This window comes from Myxocyprinus asiaticus, chromosome 50 (genome assembly GCF_019703515.2).
Source record: "Myxocyprinus asiaticus isolate MX2 ecotype Aquarium Trade chromosome 50, UBuf_Myxa_2, whole genome shotgun sequence".
In the NCBI taxonomy this organism is placed as follows: Eukaryota; Metazoa; Chordata; class Actinopteri; order Cypriniformes; family Catostomidae; genus Myxocyprinus; species Myxocyprinus asiaticus.
Genome location: NC_059393.1, coordinates 22475496 through 22497151, shown reverse-complemented (window position 1 = coordinate 22497151; position 21656 = coordinate 22475496). Strand labels below are relative to the sequence as shown.

Below are 21656 nucleotides of genomic sequence, written 5' to 3'. Positions count from 1 at the left end.
CAGTGTTCTGCAGCCTGCTTTCCAAATGGTAACCGGTTAGAAGTAAAATAACAATTAATACTGCTCTTTTTAAAATAGCAGTACTCTGATATACCACTTGCAGTGTTTCCAGATCTCACAAGAGAATCAGTGCACATGTTTTTGAAAAACAAGCTCAAAATAAGGGACTTGCCTCACCCAAAATAAACCATTAATTTGTTTTTTTCCCAAGTGGGGGAATTTTCAGGATAGAAATCACTACAAACATAGTATACAGTAGCTTATATAAAGTAATGTCTTTTTAAAAAAAAACTATTCTTTATATTAAATATATCCCCAAAAATATTTAAAATCACCTAAAATCAATTAATAGCCTAAATCTCTCTCTCCTGCCTGCACGCACACATGGAATAAACGACACCTTTTCTGGGCCGATTTTTATTTTCTTAACATTGGCTTTTAAACTAGCAGTGTCCTTCAGAATCAAAGTGCATGCTTATCGTGTTCAACTTAAAAGTGAGAAGCCTAATTTTTTGGTGCAACAGGAAGTGGTATAATCCCTTACTGAGATAAACCTTTTGGTCTTTGGTTTCATGAAAAAATTATCCAAACAAAATTAACCGGTTTCCAGCATTTAAAAGTCTTTTCACTCTGGAACAATTGAAAGGGATTTCGCTCCCGTTTTCGGTTACGTTCTGCAGTCAGTTCTGCAAAAATGTTTTCGTTTTCATTCCTTAAACTCTTTTTAGTCCCTGATATACAGTACATACAAAATAGAGGTACGACCAATATACAGTATCGGTTTTAAAGATTAATCAATGCAGATAGTTGTTTTTTGGCAAAAATCAGTGCTGAGAGTTGCCCATGGTGTTTTTTTTTTTTTTTTATTATTCATCATTTTTTATTCCTCATCAATAAACCTCATGTGGTGAAATATAAACAAAACTCTTCATCTGGTGAATAAATAGGCTATAAAAAGCTTATGGAGGACGAATCTCAGTTGCCTCCACGTCTGAGACTGTCAATCTGCACATTTTATCCCGTGGCTTTTTGAGCGTGTTACCGCGGAGACATAGGGCGTGTGGAGGCTTCACGCTATTCTCCGCGGCATCCACGCACAACTCACCACGTGCCCCACTGAGAGCGAGAACCACATTATAGCGACCACGAGGAGGTTACCCCATGTGACTCTACCCTCCCTAGCAACCGGGCCAATTTGGTTGCTTAGGAGACCTGGCTGGAGTCACTCAGCACGCCCTGGATTCAAACTCGCGACTCCAGGGGTGGTAGTCATCGTCTTTACTCGCTGAGGCCCCCTGCATGTCATAATTTTAAATTATTTTAATATTTAACTTTTTAAATAAAGGAGAACGTTCTATAGCATATTTTATTTTATTTATTTTTTGCTGTGGTATCACAATTCGCATCAAAAATCGTTAAAAAAATTCACTGGTATGGACTACTGAAATTTTGGTACTATGACTTATACAAATCTCTTGCCTGGGCCTTTTTGATGGTACAGAGTGAAAACATGGATGAATTGTTGCCGTTGGAGACTTCAGGAAGGTCCATCTTCAGCTCCATCCTGACTCTCTGCTTCCTCCTTTCATTTCTACATTTATGCATTTAGCAGATGCCTTTATCCAAAGTGACTTACAGTGCCCTTATTACAGGGACAATCCCCCTGGAGCAACCTGGAGTTAAGTGCCTTGCTCAAGGACACAATGGTGATGGCTGTGGGGATTGAACCAGCAACCTTCTGAATACCAGTTTTGTGCTTTAGTCCACTACGCCACCAACACTCCTTTCCTTTAGAAGCTTCATTAAAAATGCGCATTTAACCTCTGAAAATGGCGGTTTAACTTTCGCACACCGATCAAACTTTACAGTTTAAGCTCTGCAATCTCTTCGGCTTTCAGTTCTGCCAACTTCTTCTTCATTTCCTCTTCCTCATCTACATCTTCCTCTGCTTTGTCATCCTCGTCCTTCTTTTCGGCTCCTCAAACTAATAAAATAATTGTTTTTGTGGCTTTATGAGGTCATATGAGGTCCCTGATTTCCTGGTGCACTTGTCCGGCCTCCTCCTTCAGTTTTCGGGACAAGAACCTCCTCAGCTTGGACCTCCATGACAGCAACAAACTGATGACAAAACAGGCAAATCAGATTTCAGCTAGATATACTGATACAAACTATTAACTTACCAGTTGTCCCAACTAACTTCAAGAGGGGATTTGTCAAGAAATTTGTTGTGTATTATTGTTTTAAACCAAACACTGGGCCTCACCGCAATTCCTTTGTCCCAAGACCTTAATATCGTGACAACATTCTTTGATTTCTGAGAAAGTAGCAGGGTGTGATTCTAGCTCCGTGTTATCAAAGGTAATCTAGACAAAAAAAAAAAAAAAGGTGGAAATTATGAATTCAACATATGGAAAAACATTCGATTGTTATACTTCAATGAAAACTTCATTGGCTTCTTTCTTTTTCTATAAGAAACACACGGAAGAAAGATAGAATGTTGGATAAGTGTTTTTCTTTACAGTTTTTTATTTGATTATAATTTTAATCTTTTGATGAAAATATCCTTTAAACTTAGTCAATATTTCTTCATGTCATGTTCATTCATTTTAGTCAATTTTACTAAAATTGCATATAATTTTAGTCTACGAAATGATTATTGTATTACAGATTGTTAACATGACCCTAACACAAATTACTTTAGAAGTTCATACACATAAATGCAACTGGATGATGTAGATTATACACTGTTAAGATCAATAACACAATTATTATGATCTAGCTCGCATGCAGCAATATACCACGAGTTTACACGAACTCTTTCCTTTGCCAGATGGTAGAATTGATCCTTTCGGGTTTTTCCACTTTCAGTTTTTTACCCATGATTTCTGTTTTTAACGGTTATCCAGCAGTATTTTTGACAGTTTTCACCACTGGAGCCACACGTGTATTTTGAAAGGGTACTGAGATGACATCACTGCCCACTGAATTTCTCAGTTATTTAATAAGTAAATCATAATTTACTGTGTATGCGAAATATACGTTATACATTTGTATACAATACATCAAGCCAGGCAAAGAAAAGAAAGTAAAAATCTTCTTTTTCTGTTCTGTAGGCCATATTTCATTTCTATAGTACATAGTTCATCGATCATAAATGAATAAAATAATAAACTAACAAATATTTTGACCTCCATATGATCATTTGCCATAAAAAAACATAAGTGAATTTACAGCCTTTATGAAACAGACGAAGCTATGGGACTTTATTCAAACTTTTAGGTTTACTTAATAAATAAATAATAAATAAATGCATAAATACTATGATGATTTAAAAACAACAGCAATAATAATAACAACTAGCATTATCATTACTATTAATGCTTAAAAATATATATTTTTTTATAGTTGATAATGGTTAATTCCAAAAATATGTATATAATAATTAAAAAGAAATATTTTTTCTAGCCATTCACAGCTTTTATGAAACAGATAATGAAGCTGTGGGATTTGAAGCAGACTTTTTTACTTAAAAATAAATAAATAAACAAACACTATTACAATTTAATAAACAGAAAAACAACAACAAAACTTATTATATCATTGATTATTATTATTTTTCACTGTCATTGCTGGATAAGAAGAAATAGAAATGTATAATTTATAAAGGTTAATAAATAATAAAAAAATAATAAATATTTTAATTTGCCACAAAAATCATTAGTTGATTTACAGCTTTTATGAAAAAGATGTTGAAGTTATGAGACTATAGACTTTGAGGTTTATTAAAAAAATAAAATAAAATAGATAAATACTATTATAATTTTATAATAACAACAAAACAACAAAAATATTTATAACAACTATTACAATAACTATTAATGCTTAAAATGAATAAATGGTCATTTATAATGGTTAATTGTAATATACATACACACACACACACACACACATACATACATATATATTTATATATATATATATATACATCATCAATAATAATAAAAAACCTAACCCTACCTCGTGTTGTTTCGTTATATCATATTAACTTATCATATTAAAAAATACTATTATGATTTAATAATAACAAAACAACAACAATAATAACAACTATTGTTATTACTGTCAATGCTTAAAAGGAATAAATAGTAATTTATTATTTTTAATGGTTAATTATAAAAAATATATTATAATTAATAATATTTTCATTTTATAGAAATATCATTAGTGGATTTAAAGCTTTTATTAAACTGATAATGAAGCTATGGGACTATAGCCAGACTTTGTGGTTTACTTAAAAATGAAAACTAAACAAATAAACAGTGAAATAAATAAACAAATAAACTGGTAAATAAATATATAAATAAATACATGTGTGAATAAATACTATAGTGATTTAATAAAACATCATCATCAATAATAATAATAATAATAAACTATTATTATTACTATCAATGCTTAAAATTAATAAATAGTCATTTATAATGGTCAATTGTAATATATATTTATTTAATTGAGCGTCTCGTGCTGGAACCTGAACCTAACCCTTACCAAACTCCTCTTATTGTTTCATTATACCATGGGAACTTTTATCTTTAACTAATTGGAATTAGTTTTTTCTCGCAACTGTTATTTATGACTAACAATTTAGACTTTTTAAAACTGGCTCAGTCTTTCTTTTGTTTTTCATAACGCATGACTGGCGAGAGGGGGCGTGGTTTCTCTGCGTGACGTCATCAACCCTTGACAGCAGCGGCGCAGGAAGTCACGTGCTCCTCCGAGAGAACCCTCTAGATCAGACATGGCGGCGTACATGAGAATGTGGAGATCATGCAGACAAGCTTCCAAGAGCATGAGCGCTGCCTCTGCAGCCGGTCCCACCACGATCAGAGCCGGACTACACGCGTTGTACCCGCGGGATCCGCTCAGCAGGAGCGCCTCCATCCACATCCAACGCTCTTATTCTCACATCTCCAGCAGAACAGTGTTATGCAATGCCAGGACCACAGCATCCATGGTGACTGACAGGTGGAACCGGGTCACGGGTGGTGCTGTCGGGTCCGGGACCTTCATGAGCGACTGTCAGAGGAGGTTTCTGTTCGGGAATAAGGGCAGTGGGTTTTCTGGAGAGGATGGGGCTGAGAACAGCAGTGGGTCTGCGGGGGATGAGTCTGGAGGTGATGAAGGTCCTTACACTCCTCCTCAGATGACAGCTCTCACCCCTATGCTCGTGCCTGAGGTGTTCCCGAATGTACCTATAATAGCTGTCAACAGAAACCCAGTGTTTCCAAGATTCATCAAAATCATTGAGGTGAGGGGTTTACGTCATCAAAAGTGATGCAACCGCTATGGGGTGAAATGCGTCTCAAAAGTCGCCAAAAAAGTTCTAAGTATAGTTTGCGGCATTTGTTGCTTGCTGGTGATTTCATCATCCACAGAAGCAGGTGTGTGTGTGTGTGTGTGTGTGTGTGTGTGTGTTTGTTTGTGTGTGTGTGAGTGTTTGTTTGTATGTGTGTGTGTTTTTGTGTGTTTTTGTGTGTTTGTGTGTGTGAGCTAATCTTTGTTATGCAATAAATGGGAAAGTGTGTCTAGAAAGTTCTCTCTTGAGCATTTTGTTTGTGATTTAGCCTTCGTGCTTTATTATTATTTTTTTAATTAACACATTTTACAATAAGGTTGCATTCATAAACATTTGCCAACAACATCAGTTAACGCAAATTAGCTATGGACAATACTTGTACTTATGAAATACTTATTATGAAAACAATTGTATTTTTATAAATGAAAATCAACCAAGTTTAATAAATGCTGTTAAACGTAAATATTGGTTTGTTATTATTAATGCATTAACTAATGTGAACAAATCAAAGCAGTAATACTTTACAATAAGGTTCCATTAATTAACATTAGTTAATGTATTTGGTGTCATGAACTAACAATGAACAAAATATTTTTTACAGCATATATTAATCTTTATGTTAGTTGATAAAAATACAATTGTTGACTGTTAGTTTATGTTAGTTCATAATGCATTAACTAATGTAAAAATACCACATTAATAAAAATATTAGTATATGGTGAAATTTACATTTATCAAGATTAATAAATGCTGTAAAAGTGTTGTTCGTTGTTAGTACATCTTAACTAATATAGTTAACTAATGTTAACAAATTGAACCTTTATGTAAAGTGTTACTATAAAGTCTTATTTTGAAATGCCTCCCATCCAAACACACGCAGCTGTGTTTTGTGCGAGTGTTGCGCACGCAGTATGAAACACGCAAGTGCGCGTGAGTTTTGAAGTCATCCCAGTCCCTTCATTTGTGGTCCTGTGACAGAAAAGCGCAGATCACACCCGCTACTCATTCTGGTTTCTCTCGATGTCAAGTGGGTTTTTAAAATACCCTTTTCTAAAATTCTGTTCGAATGATGTTTGATATCAGGAGACAAACCAGCCATATTTTCCTTCAGATACATTATATGTTTTTTAAAGAGATTATTAAAAACACAAAAAGCCTAAATAAGTGTTTGTTTATGGATTTTTTTATTAACATGTTATTTTACTTTTTGCATTGCTTTGAGAAGATGTTAAGTTTTTTGAGGAAGGTTATAACAATAATCATAATAATAACAACAACAACAATACTACTACTACTACTACTACTAATAATAATAATAAAAAGAAGAAGAAAATTGGTGCACATCATCAGACTGAAATGTGGCATTTATTTTTTACTTTGACTATGTTTGTCAAGTTCAAAATAAAGAGACAATTATATAGGACGAAGAAGTTTTAATTCATAAAGTATTTAATTCACTGACTGGATTACTCAATTACACATTGCGACATGGCTTAATATATAATAAAATTGTATTGATCGTTCAGAAAAATTTAACTATATCGTGATCGTAATATAGGATTACTCATATCGTGATTTAGGATTTTGGTCATATCGGCCACTCCTAAAATTAGGGATGTACCGATCCAATATTTGAATCCGATACTGTGTGTTAGTCATGTTCCTTACTGTCAAGCTCCAAAACTGATATAAAAGCCACCATTAAAGTAGTTCATATTACTCGTGCATTTTATTCAAAACCACTTGAAGACATGTGATAGCTTTGTGAATAACAAAAGGCTGTGTTTAATAAGTAAATATATAGTATACATACACAGCGTGTTAGTGAATGGCACCGCTCTGTACACACATACATAGCACGCTGGTGAGGCAATTTTCAGCCCTCAGAGCTCGTGGCTATTTTTATATGTAAGTGCTACTCATGAACAGCATCTCAGATGTAGATGCTCAATTGTTCGGTTCATTAATAATATGCATTTAGAACGGCACCGGAGGAGCATTTTACCAGAATATGAATAAGAAGCGAATTAAACTACTGTGAAGTAGCTCACATACATTATGACTGAAATATATTACTGTGGAATTTTAAAATTCTAAAAGTCAATAATAATAATAGTAATGTATTATTATTATTAATTGTTTACAAATGATAACAATATTTATGTTGAATGGGTTCCAAAAAGTAACTGTTTGAATGAGAAGTGGAGTGATATCTTACAACTAAATTGAACAAAAAGGAGATCTGAATCCTTTAAAGTCCAGATATTTTTTTGCTAAGAAAACTGTCTTCTTTTCTACTAATGACTTTCACTGGAATTACTGTTAATTTTGCTGCTCCATTTTCCAGTAGACTAGTTAACAATATTTTTTCTTAATAGGCTATACATTTATATTGAAATAATGTGTATATATATATATATATATATATATATATATATATATATATATATATATATATATATATATATATATATATATATATATATATATATATATATATATATATATATATATAATGTATATATTTATAAGAGTACCCCCAATTAGTTCCACACATGAGGTAATGATATTCTAAACTGATTATGCAAAAAAACAAACACTGGTTTCAGATCAGGAGAGAAAAAGTGGTATCGGTGCATCCCTACTTTATCTAAAGGTTTTAAATTCCTGTAGCCTACAGTTAATATACATGCTGTTTTTTATGAGCATATTAATCCAGAAATTACATAGAATATTGTTTGCGTAATATTCCATATATTTTGAAAATAATTCATTTGTCAAACTGCATGAATATTGAAGTAAACTGACAAATAGGTTATTTTTTTTTTTTAATTAATAGTGACCAGTTACTTAGATTACATCGTAAAGTAACTAATATGTATATTTGGGATGTTTTGTAATATTTTGACATCTTTAGGTTAAAAATAAGCAGCTCATGGACCTGTTAAGAAGAAAAGTGCGCCTTGCTCAGCCATATGCTGGTGTCTTTTTGAAGAAAGATGACAAGTAAGGGTATAATAAATGTAAATTCAATTTGTTTAACAGTTTTTTTTCAGAATTTTACATATCTAGATAATGTTTATTCATTTCTGTGTTTATTTGTCAGTAATGAGTCAGATGTGGTGGAGAGTCTGGATGCCGTATATCACACCGGAACGTTTGTGCAGATCCATGAAATGCAAGACCTTGGAGACAAACTTCGTATGATCGTGATGGGACATAGAAGGTGATGGTCAAAATTGGTTCTGAACTTTTTTGAATTGGTAAATTATTCTAATACTAAGCTAAATAGTTTGTTGTACTTTTAATATTATTTATTTAGTATTATCTATTTTATTTTAAGTAATACATAATACAAATAACAAAACAATAATCAATGAAGTTTTGCATGTTCCATTTTAAAATGAAAATGTATAAAAATCATTTAATTTCATAAATCTACAAAAAAAAATTTTTTTTATTAGTTTGGCATTTCACAAACTACCTGCAGTTCCATCTCGAACCACTAGAGGTTTGCGAAATTGCCAGTTAAACAACACTATGTACTTTCATCATTGAAAGTGTATTACACTGTTTATAGCTGCTTGTTTGTCAAATGATGTGAAACACTTTCAAGCATTTTTGGAATTGTTTTACTTGTTTTGCAGAATTCGTATCAATAAACAGTTGGATGTCGAGCCGGACGAGTCCGTATCCCTGGACACTGAAGGTGAAGGTGCGCAGTCGAAAGCTCCACGGCGAAAACAGAAGCGTTCTCGTAAGGATTCGGCACCGCTAGCTGAGATGATAGAGGAGAAGGTGCGGGAGGCGGAGTTTGTGGTGGAGGCGGTGCCTCTGCCCTCCATCCTCATGGTGGAGGTGGACAACGTCATCCATGAAGAATTCCAGGTTACAGAGGAGGTCAAGGTATTAAGATTTAGTATGTTAAGCATTTAACAGGATCTCTGAAATTATATTTACTTTCTCAGAATGAATTTATATACACCATTGTTTTAAACCAGGCCCTGACTGCTGAGATCGTCAAAACTATTCGTGAGATTATTGCTTTGAATCCTCTGTACAGGTAAAAAAAAAATATATATATACATTTTTTTTTTTTACTATTTTGAAGCTCGCAAGTAGGGTTGTTATGATACCTAAATTTCAGTTGTTGATTCCAGTACCATTTAAATTTTACAGTTCTTGGCCAAAAAAAAAAAAAAAAAAACTAAAATGCTAATGCGACACTCCTTTATTTAAAGGTGCACTTGGTAATTGTTTTTGCTATTTGATAACATTTTAAACGGTCTGAAATGGTAATATTACTCACAATGTTAATCAGTGGAAGTCTTTCAGGTATCTAACGGCAGTGTCAAGTATTCAAAGAATATTTCTTTCACTCTGTTTGTTTGGTAGAGAGTCTGTGCTTCAGATGATGCAGGCGGGTCAGAGAGTTGTTGATAACCCAATATACCTAAGTGACATGGGGGCCGCTCTGACTGGGGCAGAATCGCACGAGTTACAGGACGTCCTGGAAGAAACGAACGTATGCTATAATTATAATTATAATTATAATTATAATTATAATTATAATTATAATTATAATTATAATTTATAATTATAATTATAATTTATAATTTAATTCTTCCAGGACGTCCACGAGTTACAGGACGTCCTGGAAGAAACGAACGTATGCTTATGACTGCCACAACATTCACACACTGTTTTGTTCATTTAATATGTATCTGACATGAATACTGTCTTTACAGATTCCCAAACGACTCTACAAAGCTCTTTCTCTGCTGAAGAAAGAATATGAACTGAGTAAACTACAGCAGCGTCTTGGAAGGGAGGTGAGAAACGTTTTAATACAGTACTTGATGTAACATAGACAGCCATTTGAACATAGGCAGTGTTATTCTTTTGAAAATGCAACACTAGACAGTTGCATTTCATTTAACTTCTCTATAATTTCATGGTTGATCATCTTGATGTTCAGGTTGAGGAGAAGATCAAGCAGACACACAGGAAGTATCTACTCCAGGAGCAGCTGAAGATCATTAAGAAAGAGCTTGGGCTAGAGAAAGAAGACAAAGACGCTATTGAGGAGAAGTTCAGAGAGAGACTGAAGGATCGCACCGTTCCTCAGCACATTATGGAAGTTATTAACGAGGAGCTCAACAAACTGGGGCTGTTAGATAATCATTCCTCTGAGTTCAAGTAAGGGGATCTACAACTGCAAAAGATCTATTGCTATGAACTTAAAAACTATGAAGAACATTCAAGTTTTCCTCTTAATGTCCATAAAATTGCTCATGAAGTTTCTCCCAGCTGGAAACTCAGCAAAAACCAGATGGTAGCTGGGTTTACATTGTTTTTAGCTGGTCACTAGGTTAATCAGTTGCACTACCGGCTGCTGGATCTGGTTTTGGCCTGGTAGACCATTTTGGTCATGCTGGTTAGGGCTGACAGACCACCTTTTACTTGGTAAACCATTTTGATCGAGCTTGTTAGGGCTCATAGACCACCTTGGACATGATAGACCATCTTGATCAAGCTGATTAGGGCTGGCAGACCACCTTTAACCATCAACAAACCAGATATCATCCTCTAAAAAGCATTGCCTTACATTGTTTCTCTCTGGTCATTTGCTGGTTCTAGCTGGACTAGACAGTTTATCAGTTGGATTACTGGCTTCTGGATCTGGTTTTGACCTAGTAGACCATTTAGGTCATTCTAGTATGGGCTGATAGACCACCTTGGACCATCAACAAACCAGCTACCATGTTCCAACAAGCTACCTTGGAATTGTTTTTTGCTTACTCTTGCCTTGATCCTTCATTAATTTCCCCGCTTCCCTAAAAATCCCTAGTGTTACTCGGAACTACTTGGATTGGCTGACCTCCATGCCATGGGGCACCAACAGTGTGGAAAATCTAGAGCTGAGCCAAGCCAAAGAGGTCTTGGAAGAAGACCACTATGGAATGGACGATGTCAAGAAACGCATTTTGGTAAACATCAAAGCATACCAAGTTCAGTTGTTTTGAAATACTTAAGTCACATAAGCATTTCAAATCCTGTTAATCCTGGTCATTGTTTTGTCATGCAGGAGTTTATAGCAGTAAGCCAGCTGAGAGGCAGCACACAAGGAAAGATCTTGTGTTTCTATGGCCCTCCTGGTGTTGGCAAGACCAGTATCGCCCGTTCAATTGCCAGAGCACTTAACCGTGAATACTTCCGCTTTAGTGTGGGTGGTATGACAGATGTGGCCGAAATTAAAGGCCACAGGTGGGTATTGGGGACTTTACCTAAAAAGACTTAAAGATGAAGTAAAGATGTGTAATTTTGGCACCATTAGGTGCACTAAATGGAATTGCAATCTTGTCGTTTAAAGGCCAAAGTATACTTCGGTTTTCTACGTGTCACTACATCATGCGCATACTTCAGTGTGCATGACTCAGATTTCATCATTGGCACAGTATGCACAGACTGTCCGCATGCAGCTCAGTTTTTCTAACAGTGCAAGATGGAGTTTTTGATACTTATTTGGAAACAGTCATTACTTTTGCAATTCTATTTGGTGCCCTAGTTGCGCAGAATACACTTCACTTTTAATGTTTCTTTCAAGGCCATGTACATTTGATGGTAGAAGTTTGAAAACGAGTTTTGTATACATAATGCAGGAGAACATATGTTGGTGCAATGCCAGGAAAGATAATCCAGTGTTTAAAGAAAACAAAGACTGAAAACCCATTGGTACTTATTGATGAGGTATGTGTCTATGTATCATGAGTTTTAATAAAAAATCGATACAAAAAATCTTGTTCTTTATTAAGAATTTAATAATGAGGTGTACTGTGTTTGTTGTAAAGGTTGACAAAATCGGTCGAGGTTACCAGGGCGACCCGTCCTCGGCTCTCCTAGAGCTTTTAGATCCAGAACAGAATGCCAACTTTTTAGATCACTACCTGGATGTGCCTGTTGACCTATCCAAGGTATAAATCAGCAACATTAAACTCTATATTATGTAGCTGGAAGGAGCCTCCCGATTCAGTGTACCTCTGATGGTGTCGTCTTTGCTTTTCAGGTTCTTTTCATTTGTACCGCCAATGTTCTCGACACCATTCCTGAACCCTTGAGAGACCGAATGGAAATGATCAACATATCGGGCTACGTCGCTCAGGAGAAACTGGCCATTGCAGAGGTGAGTTTTAGTACATCTTTTTCCCTGAAACTCTACAATGCAAAGTCTGAACTCAACAATTTGGGTGTGGCGTAGTCGGTAAAGCTTCGGACTGGCAACTTACATTTTTGGTTTTTGCATTATAAAGGATCACAAGATGTTTGCATCAAAATTCTCCTTTGCTCAGTTTCCCTGTCTTTCGGTTACAGAGATACTTGGTACCCCAACTGCGAGCCTTATGCGGCTTGGATGACCAGAAGGTTAACATCACCTCTGAGGCTGTGAATGTACTCATTAGACAGTACTGCAGGGAGAGCGGAGTCAGAAACCTTCAGAAGCAAGTCGAGAAGGTGCGACCAACTTATTTTTCTCTCTTACCTTTCTCTAGTGGTCATTCGCAATTGTAGTTACGTTTTATAACTTTGCCGACCTTTCTAGGTGTTCCGGAAAGTAGCATTCCGCATTGTCAATGGTGAGGAAACAGCGGTCAATGTCACCTCTGACAACCTTCAGGATTATGTTGGAAAGCCTGTCTTCACTGTGGACCGAATGTATGATGTCACACCACCAGGAGTCGTCATGGGCCTGGCATGGACATCCATGGGTAAGCATTCAACAAATAACTTTTCATGAGAATAAATGGCATGCTAGTTTCCAGACTTATTCGAGTTAAGGCCTGTCCAGTCCAAGCCTGTGTCCAAAAATATCGGACAGATTTTTTTTTTATTCAGAGGCCAATTCAGTTCTGATGCTAAACACTATAGTTGCTTTGAAAATTTGTGAATATGTTATGCTTTCATGTCATTTAGTCATGTTGTACCTGGAACCTCTGAAAGATGTGCATCGCAGTGAGGGTTTTACATTTGTCCACAAAATTGTTTTCAAATATTTTAAACTTTTGTATTGTTTGGTCACATTGGACCTGATGCGAACAATCCTTCGAACCTCCTAAAGACTTGCATCGTAGTGAGGGTGTTAAGTTAGTTCACAAAAATGTTTTCAAATCTAATTGTGTAGTCATATCAAATTTGGGATAATTAGTGAAATAATTAGTGAAATAGTCTTTCACTCACCTTTATGATTTTGTCAAAGGTGTTACGTTTCTCAGTGAAAGCGTAAAGAAACCAACGTTTGTCCTTTTGTTCGCACTGTCCTCCCCAGGTGGCTCGACGCTGTTCATCGAGACGTCGCTAAGGCGCCCAAGAGAACCTCAGGGTAAAGATGGTCTCAAAGATGGATCACTGGAGGTCACGGGGCAGCTGGGAGATGTGATGAAGGAAAGTGCTAAGATCGCATATACGTTTGCCCGCTCTTTACTCATGAAGGAGCAACCAAACAACGATTTCCTCGTAGGGTCCCATATACACCTCCACGTGCCCGAGGTGAGGACAATGGGCTGTATTTCCATGAAGTTTGATACCTAATTGTAGGGATGTCCCGATACCATTTTTTTTTTTTGAGAACGAGTATGGATACTTCATTTTTGGTTCTTGCCGATACCGAGTCACATACATACTTTTTTTCTGTACTCCAAATCAAGAGTTTATTTCATTTTTATCATCAAAATGTTGTAAAATCAAAAGTCAAAATGTACAGTGAATATTACATAACTTTACAGTAGTGATATATTTCTGTCACACTTTTTTTCCTATATATTTAGCTTTTATTTTTAAGTGTTTCTGTGTTGTTTTGACCATGAAGCTCTAACGTTAAGACGGCAGATTCCCACTCTGGAAAAGCCGGTCGCTATGTGACTCAGACCCTGCGTCCAAAACCGCGTAGTCACAGTATGTACTGTATTTAATGAAAGTACATTCTTTTAGTGCATGCGAGTAGTATGAATATTTTTCGGACATACTTCATCCGGGGATGTGGGCATTGTCTCATGACCCGAATATATGATGTAAGAACAAAAACCACGAAAACTGTCTGCTCTGGTTTTGTTAAACAAGCACCATTTGGGGCCTGGGTAGCTCCGCAAGTAAAGACGCTGACTACCACACCTGGAGTTCGCAAGTTTGAATCCAGGGCGTGCTGAGTGACTCCAGCCAGGTCTCCTAAGCAACCAAATTAACCCAGTTGCTAGGGTGGGTAGAGTCACATAGGGTAACCTCCTCGTGCTCTCTATAATGTGGTTCTCGCTCTCGGTGAGGCACGTGGTGAGTTGTGCGTGGATGCCGCGGAGAATAGCGTGAAGCCTCCATATGCGCTAGGTCTCTGCGGTAACACGCTCAACAAGCCACGTGTTAAAATGCACGGATTGATGGTCTCAGACATGGAGGCAACTGAGATTCGTCCTCTGGTCCGCCACCCAGATTCACTACGCCACCACGAGGACTTAGAGCGCATTGGGAATTGGGCATTCCAAACTGGGGAGAAATAGGGAGAAAATCCCAACAAACAAAAAAACAAGCACCGTTTAAGCACAAGGAACAATTATCTTGGCATATGGAGCACTTATATTTGAGAAGAGCTGTCCGACTCGTGATTCACCGCTGTTCTTTTAAACTCAGTGTTTTGAACGTGACGTTGCATCAGTTCCCGAGGGATTATGGGATTAAGTGTCCATTCGATCCGCACTTCAGAATCTCACCGGAAATTGTATGTCATTCGGGTACTTCTCGCTTACTGCTTCATGAATTCTGTCGGACATACTACTCCATTGGCATACTGTTTTTAGCATACTATATAGTAGGGAAGTATGGATATTTGGACGCAGTAAAAGTGATTATTAACCCGATGCTCATGACGAAGTTTTCCCTGTATGAGCATTGGAGGATTCTTAAAAGGTACGAGCAACCGGGTGTCAGCACAACACTGTCTCCTCACATTCACAAGTGCTCACATTTGAATTATCTCATTACGCGATTTTAATTTGTGGGCTGAAGGTTTACATAATGACATTCGTAACTAGGGGCGTAGAATACGCAGGGGATGGGGGGTACATGTCCCCCTCACTTTCAATAAAACACTGTGTCTTTCATTCAGCAAATGTCTAATTGTGTAAATGCAAAAGTTAAAATTTACTGGTCAATCATGTAATTCATTCCAAAAACATTTTTGGTATCGGAGCATTTTTACGAGTACCAGTACATGAGCGCGGTATCGATACTGGTATCTGGACATCCTACCTAACTGTAGGACCTTGCTTGGAATAAATAGCCATTAGTCTCAGTAAGAGGTTAATTAGTAAACTTGTTGGTAATCTCTCTGTTTAGGGTGCAACTCCAAAAGACGGACCAAGTGCTGGCTGCACGATTGTCACGGCTCTACTCTCCTTGGCCACAAACACACCAGTGCGTCAGAACGTGGCCATGACGGGAGAAGTGTCCCTGACCGGGAAAATCCTGCCTGTTGGTGGAATCAAGGAAAAGACCATTGCTGTGAGTTTTTAGGGAGGGAGGTCAAACTCGCTTTCTCACTTCCACACTTTACTATGTTGCTGCAATACTCTGTCAGATGAGTTTTCCATTGTACTAAAAATGTAAGCTAATATTTTCTTTCTTCCGATAGGCCAAGAGAGCTGGTGTAACCTGCATCATCCTGCCGGCAGAAAACAAAAAAGACTTCTCAGACCTTGCCGAGTACATCACGGAAGGGTTGGAAGTGCATTTTGTGGAACATTACAGCGAGATATACAAAATAGTTTTCTCTGGACAGTAATGAACAATGTTGTGGCACTGCTTTATCTTGCGCCGTAACAAGAAGTCCACCGTTTCAGGAAATCACAAGCACACAGAATCAGATGCCAAATGAGGTTCGTTCTTCTGTTGTGGTGTTTTGTCGAACATAAGTAGCAAGTAAAATGCTGCGCAGGAGTTTACGACATGTTGCCTCTTGTTTTGTGGTACCTGGATGAGAAAGTTGGAAGTATATAGATGGCAAAGTCTGGCAGATGAACCTTTGAAACATCGAGCCCTCAAGACTCTGGGATAATGCTATTGCTGCTACACAGCCTAGAATTCAAAATGTTATTTTATATTCAGCTCCTCGTGATCAAGGAAAATCACATCCTGAGTGTCATCTTTGTAAATAACTGCCTTATATGTATTCTCTGAAGTAATTTACAATAAATATAATATAAAACTGCGTGTGATGAGTGTCTACCCAAAATTAAACCACTTCATAGAAAAGAAATTGTGGCTATGTTTGGAACAGCAGTTTTTTCCTTACAGCAACAGTATGCAAATTCTCCAAATACATCTTTGAACATCTGTCACTAATTAATTCTGCTATTTTAACGGTTCACACTCTTTTCAGCTGAATTTCCATGACTTGAAAGCTAATTAACATTTAGCCTTTCAGTCCAAAAATGGCACCAAAATCACATTATTGCATATATATATAATATATATATAAAACTAAACCTCACCATTGTTTGATAAAAGTGAAAACGTCTCTTAATTGGTCTGGTATTATAAATTACATATTTGTAAATGTCCACCGTGTTTTTAATCCAGTTAAACGTAACACCCCGATTAATTAGCTATAAAAGAAACTTGACTTCTCCAGACCTGGAAATTACAACTTAAATTCCCTGATATTTCCAGGTTTTCCATGACTGTGGGAACCCTGTATTTTGCATTTAAACATTTTTGTAGGTGGGGAAAAAACAAAAAGGCTAAATTAAGAATTGCATACTACTTACTATTTCATGTATCTATATGCTGCAGAAAGTGTAATCGTATGGTTGTACGCGATTTCAAATTTACCCTTCCAAAATGTTAAAAATGCAATGTAATATGGTCACATGATGATGTAATAGTTGCAATATGCATACTGTTTCACATACTACTTTTTTCACCATTTACCATGTTTTAATCCAGTATACTGCAATAAATTAGTGTTCCATTTGGAACATTCTATGACAGATGAAACTGATCTGTTGTAACATACAAGATGAAAAGTCACCCAGCATATTTACACAATGAACTCTGTATTTGGTTTATGCACTTTTTAAAGATCTGCTAGAGCAAATACATTACTGCAAACATCAACTAAGCACACAAGAATGACTGACACTATTTAAATGAGGCAACAAGTCAAAATGCTTGTTTTTACACATAAAAATTTATTTGTCATATTACAGGTTACTCCTTCTTGGCAGCAGCTTTCCTCATTGCAGCCAGAATGTTGCTGAGTTCTTCCCTCTTTCTCTTAGCGCGGATGTGAGTTCCCACCTGTGTACAGAAATATTCCAATCAGCAAAGACACATCTAATGATGCATTATACAACTATATCATGAAGACAATTAATGTGACTCCATGCAGCCAGACACCCTACCCTCAAAATCAGTTCTACATCTGGAAAAAGCACTCAACCTATGCTATACTTAGTTGTCTCAGACCAGTATAGTAGTGAAAGGACATCACAAATGGCTCATGCAAAAACCATTTCTTTCTAGTCAAGAGTACCAAATTTCTTACATTATTTGTTAAGTACAAATATTGCCTTAAGACACTCAATCCCAAATTGCTTTGGGGAAAAAGGTGTCTTCTCAACAAAAAAACAACCATAAATGAGCATCATTATATATGCAGTGGCAAACTACACATGCAAAGCATTGCTGACGAACAGCACACACCCTTTTCTTGATGAACTTGAGGGCGCGCTTGTCCTTGGACACCTTCAGCAACTCCATAGCACGCCTCTCATAAGGGGCGAAACCGCACACCTCGCGGATCATGTCACGCACAAACTTGGTGTGTTTGGTCAGACGCTGAAAAAAAGAGAAAAATTAAACATTCGTTTAAAGCTGAAGTGTGCAACTTTTTCCAGGGGTAAACTACTTTCTCCTATCCCAGCTTTACCATGCAGAGACTTAGTCCCTCCAGAAATGCAATTCAACCAGTCTCTTCATTATTTGGGGTAGCTTGCAATTTTGTATAATTTCCGCAATTTTCCCGCATAAACTGTGAATCTGAGGTAATCCGATTCCATATTGACAGCAGGAAAAACAAATGCTCGACATGCTTGAAGCAGGTGAGACACATCCAACTGCATAACCGCCATTCATCTCCACAGTTAAAGAGTAAGCGTCTCCTGGTCTCATCTCTGTCACCGAAAGTCACTAACCCTGCGTGCATGAACCCACAACAACCAAGAACATTTGCTATTACACGAATGTTAAAGTGAAACCAGAACGTTGTGTTCGTTGTCGAAAGCCTGTCTAAAATTTTAAACATTGTGTGTAAATCACAGTTAGCATTTTAGTCATCAGGCGCTGGTCTAAATGGTCCGAGGTGCGGGTAGGTGACAGCCTTTGTTCGTTTGGAGTGCTCACATGATGCACCGGAACATGAGACCCAACACTCATGAAATGTGTTTTCTATGTTTACTTAAAAATCCATTGGATAGTACAATGCGATGAGAATTTGAAGTGCTCCACCACAGTTCTCGAAGACAATCGCGGTTAAATCAAATGATCGCGATCAGGTGATGTAATTATTTCGACGGGTATAATATTGAATTATCATTTGTTTTTAGTTTACAGCTTTACTGTAGGTCTACTATTTTAACCTTACCAAAGTTTACTTGCATTGTCTGAAGCAGAACATTTTAACATAAAAACTAAGGTTGTTCCTAGGGCTGGGCGATGTGTCAAAAATATTTTTGCGATAACTGCCTTAAAAAAAGATCCCGATATCATCGTCAACCCCTCTGCCGAGGGTCGGTGAATTTTTTTTGCTTTATTTTCGAAACACGAAAAACAGAAGACATTTCAAAATTCAAATGGCACTTTTAACTAAATGAAAAAAAGCAATAAAATAATGAAGATCAAAAAAATCTTATTTAACCACCTCCCCAAATCCAAACATTTACCGTCTCCAACGGCCCCATTTGCCATCACGCAAGCATCCGTCAACAACAACAGGTGGAAAATTACTAATAGCCTACAAATTAATAACTAAAGACAATTATAAATGTAAAGATAATAATCATAATAAATAAGCCTAATAAATTCCCATAAAAATGCTGTGTGTTCTTATCGAATTTGTGTTTGTATTGCGTTTTGGTAATACAGTTAATGCTGCCTAAAGAAAAGAAAACTCAATTTTAGGTTCAAGGTGAACGTGTCTTGTATTACTTCTGATTTAATCACTTTAATACAAAGATATACATTACTGAACCTGCAGAGTTGCGTTCACAATGCATGCCAACCGAGTGGAAATAAAGCGAACTAAACTCAAAGCACCTCCTGTGATGATCGGAGATGATTTGCAGCATTCTCATAATTGACTTTATTCTTGCAAACAGTTTTCAGACGAATGAAACAGAGAAAAAGAGGGAAAACTCTTTACATGCGCTTGTTCCACATGACAGGCTCGTGCTGCACGCCTCTGAACAAACTTGAGCAAAGCCGCAGAAAATTCAGTCATTTTTAGCCTTAATAATCAGGGAAAAGTGCCGAGAAATCCAGGTGGGACTAAGTAATGCTTTCCTATAGGTTAATTTTCTCAAATTGTGAAAACTGCGTCTCCCTGACACTACAAAATCTGCCATTTGTTTTGAGAGACCCATCCAGCCTGACACAACGACACGGACTCAACCAATAGCGTGAGTTGGGGGCGAGACTATCTGTTTGTTTGATCAAACAAACGTTTATTTCTGCAATTCCGTTCAGTGGTGCTAGTAGCGCAGAAACTACACTTTTTTTTTTAATACCAACAGCCTTGAGATAAATGTATATATCAGCATTATTTCAGTCAACATGCACTGCCAGCAGACAAAAGGCAGTGTTGGGAAAGTTACTCTAAAAAAGTAATTACTAACTACTAATTACATCTACCATGTAATTAGATTATTGTACTTGTCTGAAAAGTAACTGCATTACTTATTACTTTCTAAAATCCGCATCAACTTCGACCAGATGGAAAATACAACGATAGACGTGAAACTGTCCTTTTAATTCTTTCAAATAAATTATTCATGAGCTGGCCAAAAAATTTAAAGTGGCAGTGTTAAATTAGAAAACATAAATTTTGACATACGATAAATTTCGATTTTAAATTCAGTTGTTTTATATAGAATTTCTCTAGAGTCTATACAGTATTTAATGCAATTACATCAGAAGAGTAAAATTAAGAGTAAACCCTTTGAAACGAGTAATGCATTACACCCAACACTGCTGAGATCAACAGGACTTATATATTCACTCACCCCTCTCCTGCGGCTGTGCTTGGGCTTTGTAACGTTTTTGGTCACTGGGTGGCCTTTATTAAGGCCAACCGCCATAGGATACCTGATGGCCATCTCTGTGGAGAACATACACGTTTAATGATTAAATATACAATTAGAAACAATGTTCAATCCCATTGGTTGCGTGTGTACTGAAAGGTCAGCCATTTTTGTTCATGCATATGCTCAAAATGACTGCATAGAAATGTTTCATGACTAACTGGTTTGAATTGCACTTATATACATTCAGAGTTTCAGTTTTATATAGTTTTTTCACACTGACAGTGCTTGAGAAACACATCAGACAACGCTCTATTGTGTCTACTCGTAAAGCACAAACATCACTTAAACTGTTCACAATAATAGCTGGATAATACTTTACATCGTTTAAACTTGTGTATGCGAACACATTTATTATGATCTGCACTAAGATGTCATAGATATAATTTGGATTTTAGAACGTGTGATTCTCCAGCGGTTCATACCTGCTTTTTGCTAATGGCGTCCAAACCGGAAGGAACGCTGCTGGGCGGAAGCTGCATTTTTCAGACGCGACGGAAAAGAAAAGACGCGGGAAAATATATGGCGCGACCTGGAGGTCTGGACTCGATTTTAGTTTCGGTTAAGAGGGGGAAAGGGGAAATATCTCCCAGGTAAAATGTAAGATATAAGGAAATATGCACCCCTTGAGTAACATATACTCTTATAACTCTTAAAAGTTATTTGTGTGTGTGTGTGTGTGTGTGTGTGTGTGTGTGTGTGTGTGTGTGTGTGTTCAAAGTTCATGTCTTTATCCATTTGTTCCTTTAATGTCAGGGGTCTTCGAAATTTGACTAAACAAAAAGCTTTTTTTTTTTTTATTGCAAGAGATTCATTGTGGATTTCTATTTTTTTTTTTTTTACAAGAGACTCATGCTAGTTCTTCAGAGGTTAATTTTTGGAAGAATCAACGGGGTACT

General features: G+C 36.7%; 3 protein-coding genes across 3 annotated transcripts in view; 1 reads left to right on the top strand and 2 right to left on the bottom strand.

Annotated features, from left to right (window-relative positions):
- The window catches only part of LOC127438849 (uncharacterized), a 687566-nt gene that overhangs the window by 485318 nt on the left and 180592 nt on the right, over window positions 1-21656 (bottom strand). The window lies entirely within an intron of this gene.
- LOC127438813 (lon protease homolog, mitochondrial-like) lies at window positions 4422-16607 on the top strand. The gene is made up of 18 exons (XM_051694681.1): window positions 4422-5308; window positions 8274-8362; window positions 8463-8582; window positions 9004-9262; window positions 9358-9419; window positions 9752-9881; window positions 10105-10188; window positions 10335-10555; window positions 11208-11346; window positions 11445-11623; window positions 12019-12106; window positions 12208-12330; window positions 12423-12539; window positions 12728-12868; window positions 12957-13122; window positions 13680-13900; window positions 15737-15901; window positions 16032-16607. Exons 1-18 carry the CDS (start codon window positions 4799-4801, stop codon window positions 16179-16181), a joined length of 2964 nt encoding a protein of 987 aa, XP_051550641.1. The 5' UTR covers window positions 4422-4798; the 3' UTR covers window positions 16182-16607.
- LOC127438853 (60S ribosomal protein L36) lies at window positions 17570-21248 on the bottom strand. The gene is made up of 4 exons (XM_051694765.1): window positions 21183-21248; window positions 20680-20774; window positions 18104-18238; window positions 17570-17698 (listed from the first exon to the last, which is right to left on the bottom strand). Exons 2-4 carry the CDS (start codon window positions 20770-20772, stop codon window positions 17609-17611), a joined length of 318 nt encoding a protein of 105 aa, XP_051550725.1. The 5' UTR covers window positions 20773-20774; window positions 21183-21248; the 3' UTR covers window positions 17570-17608.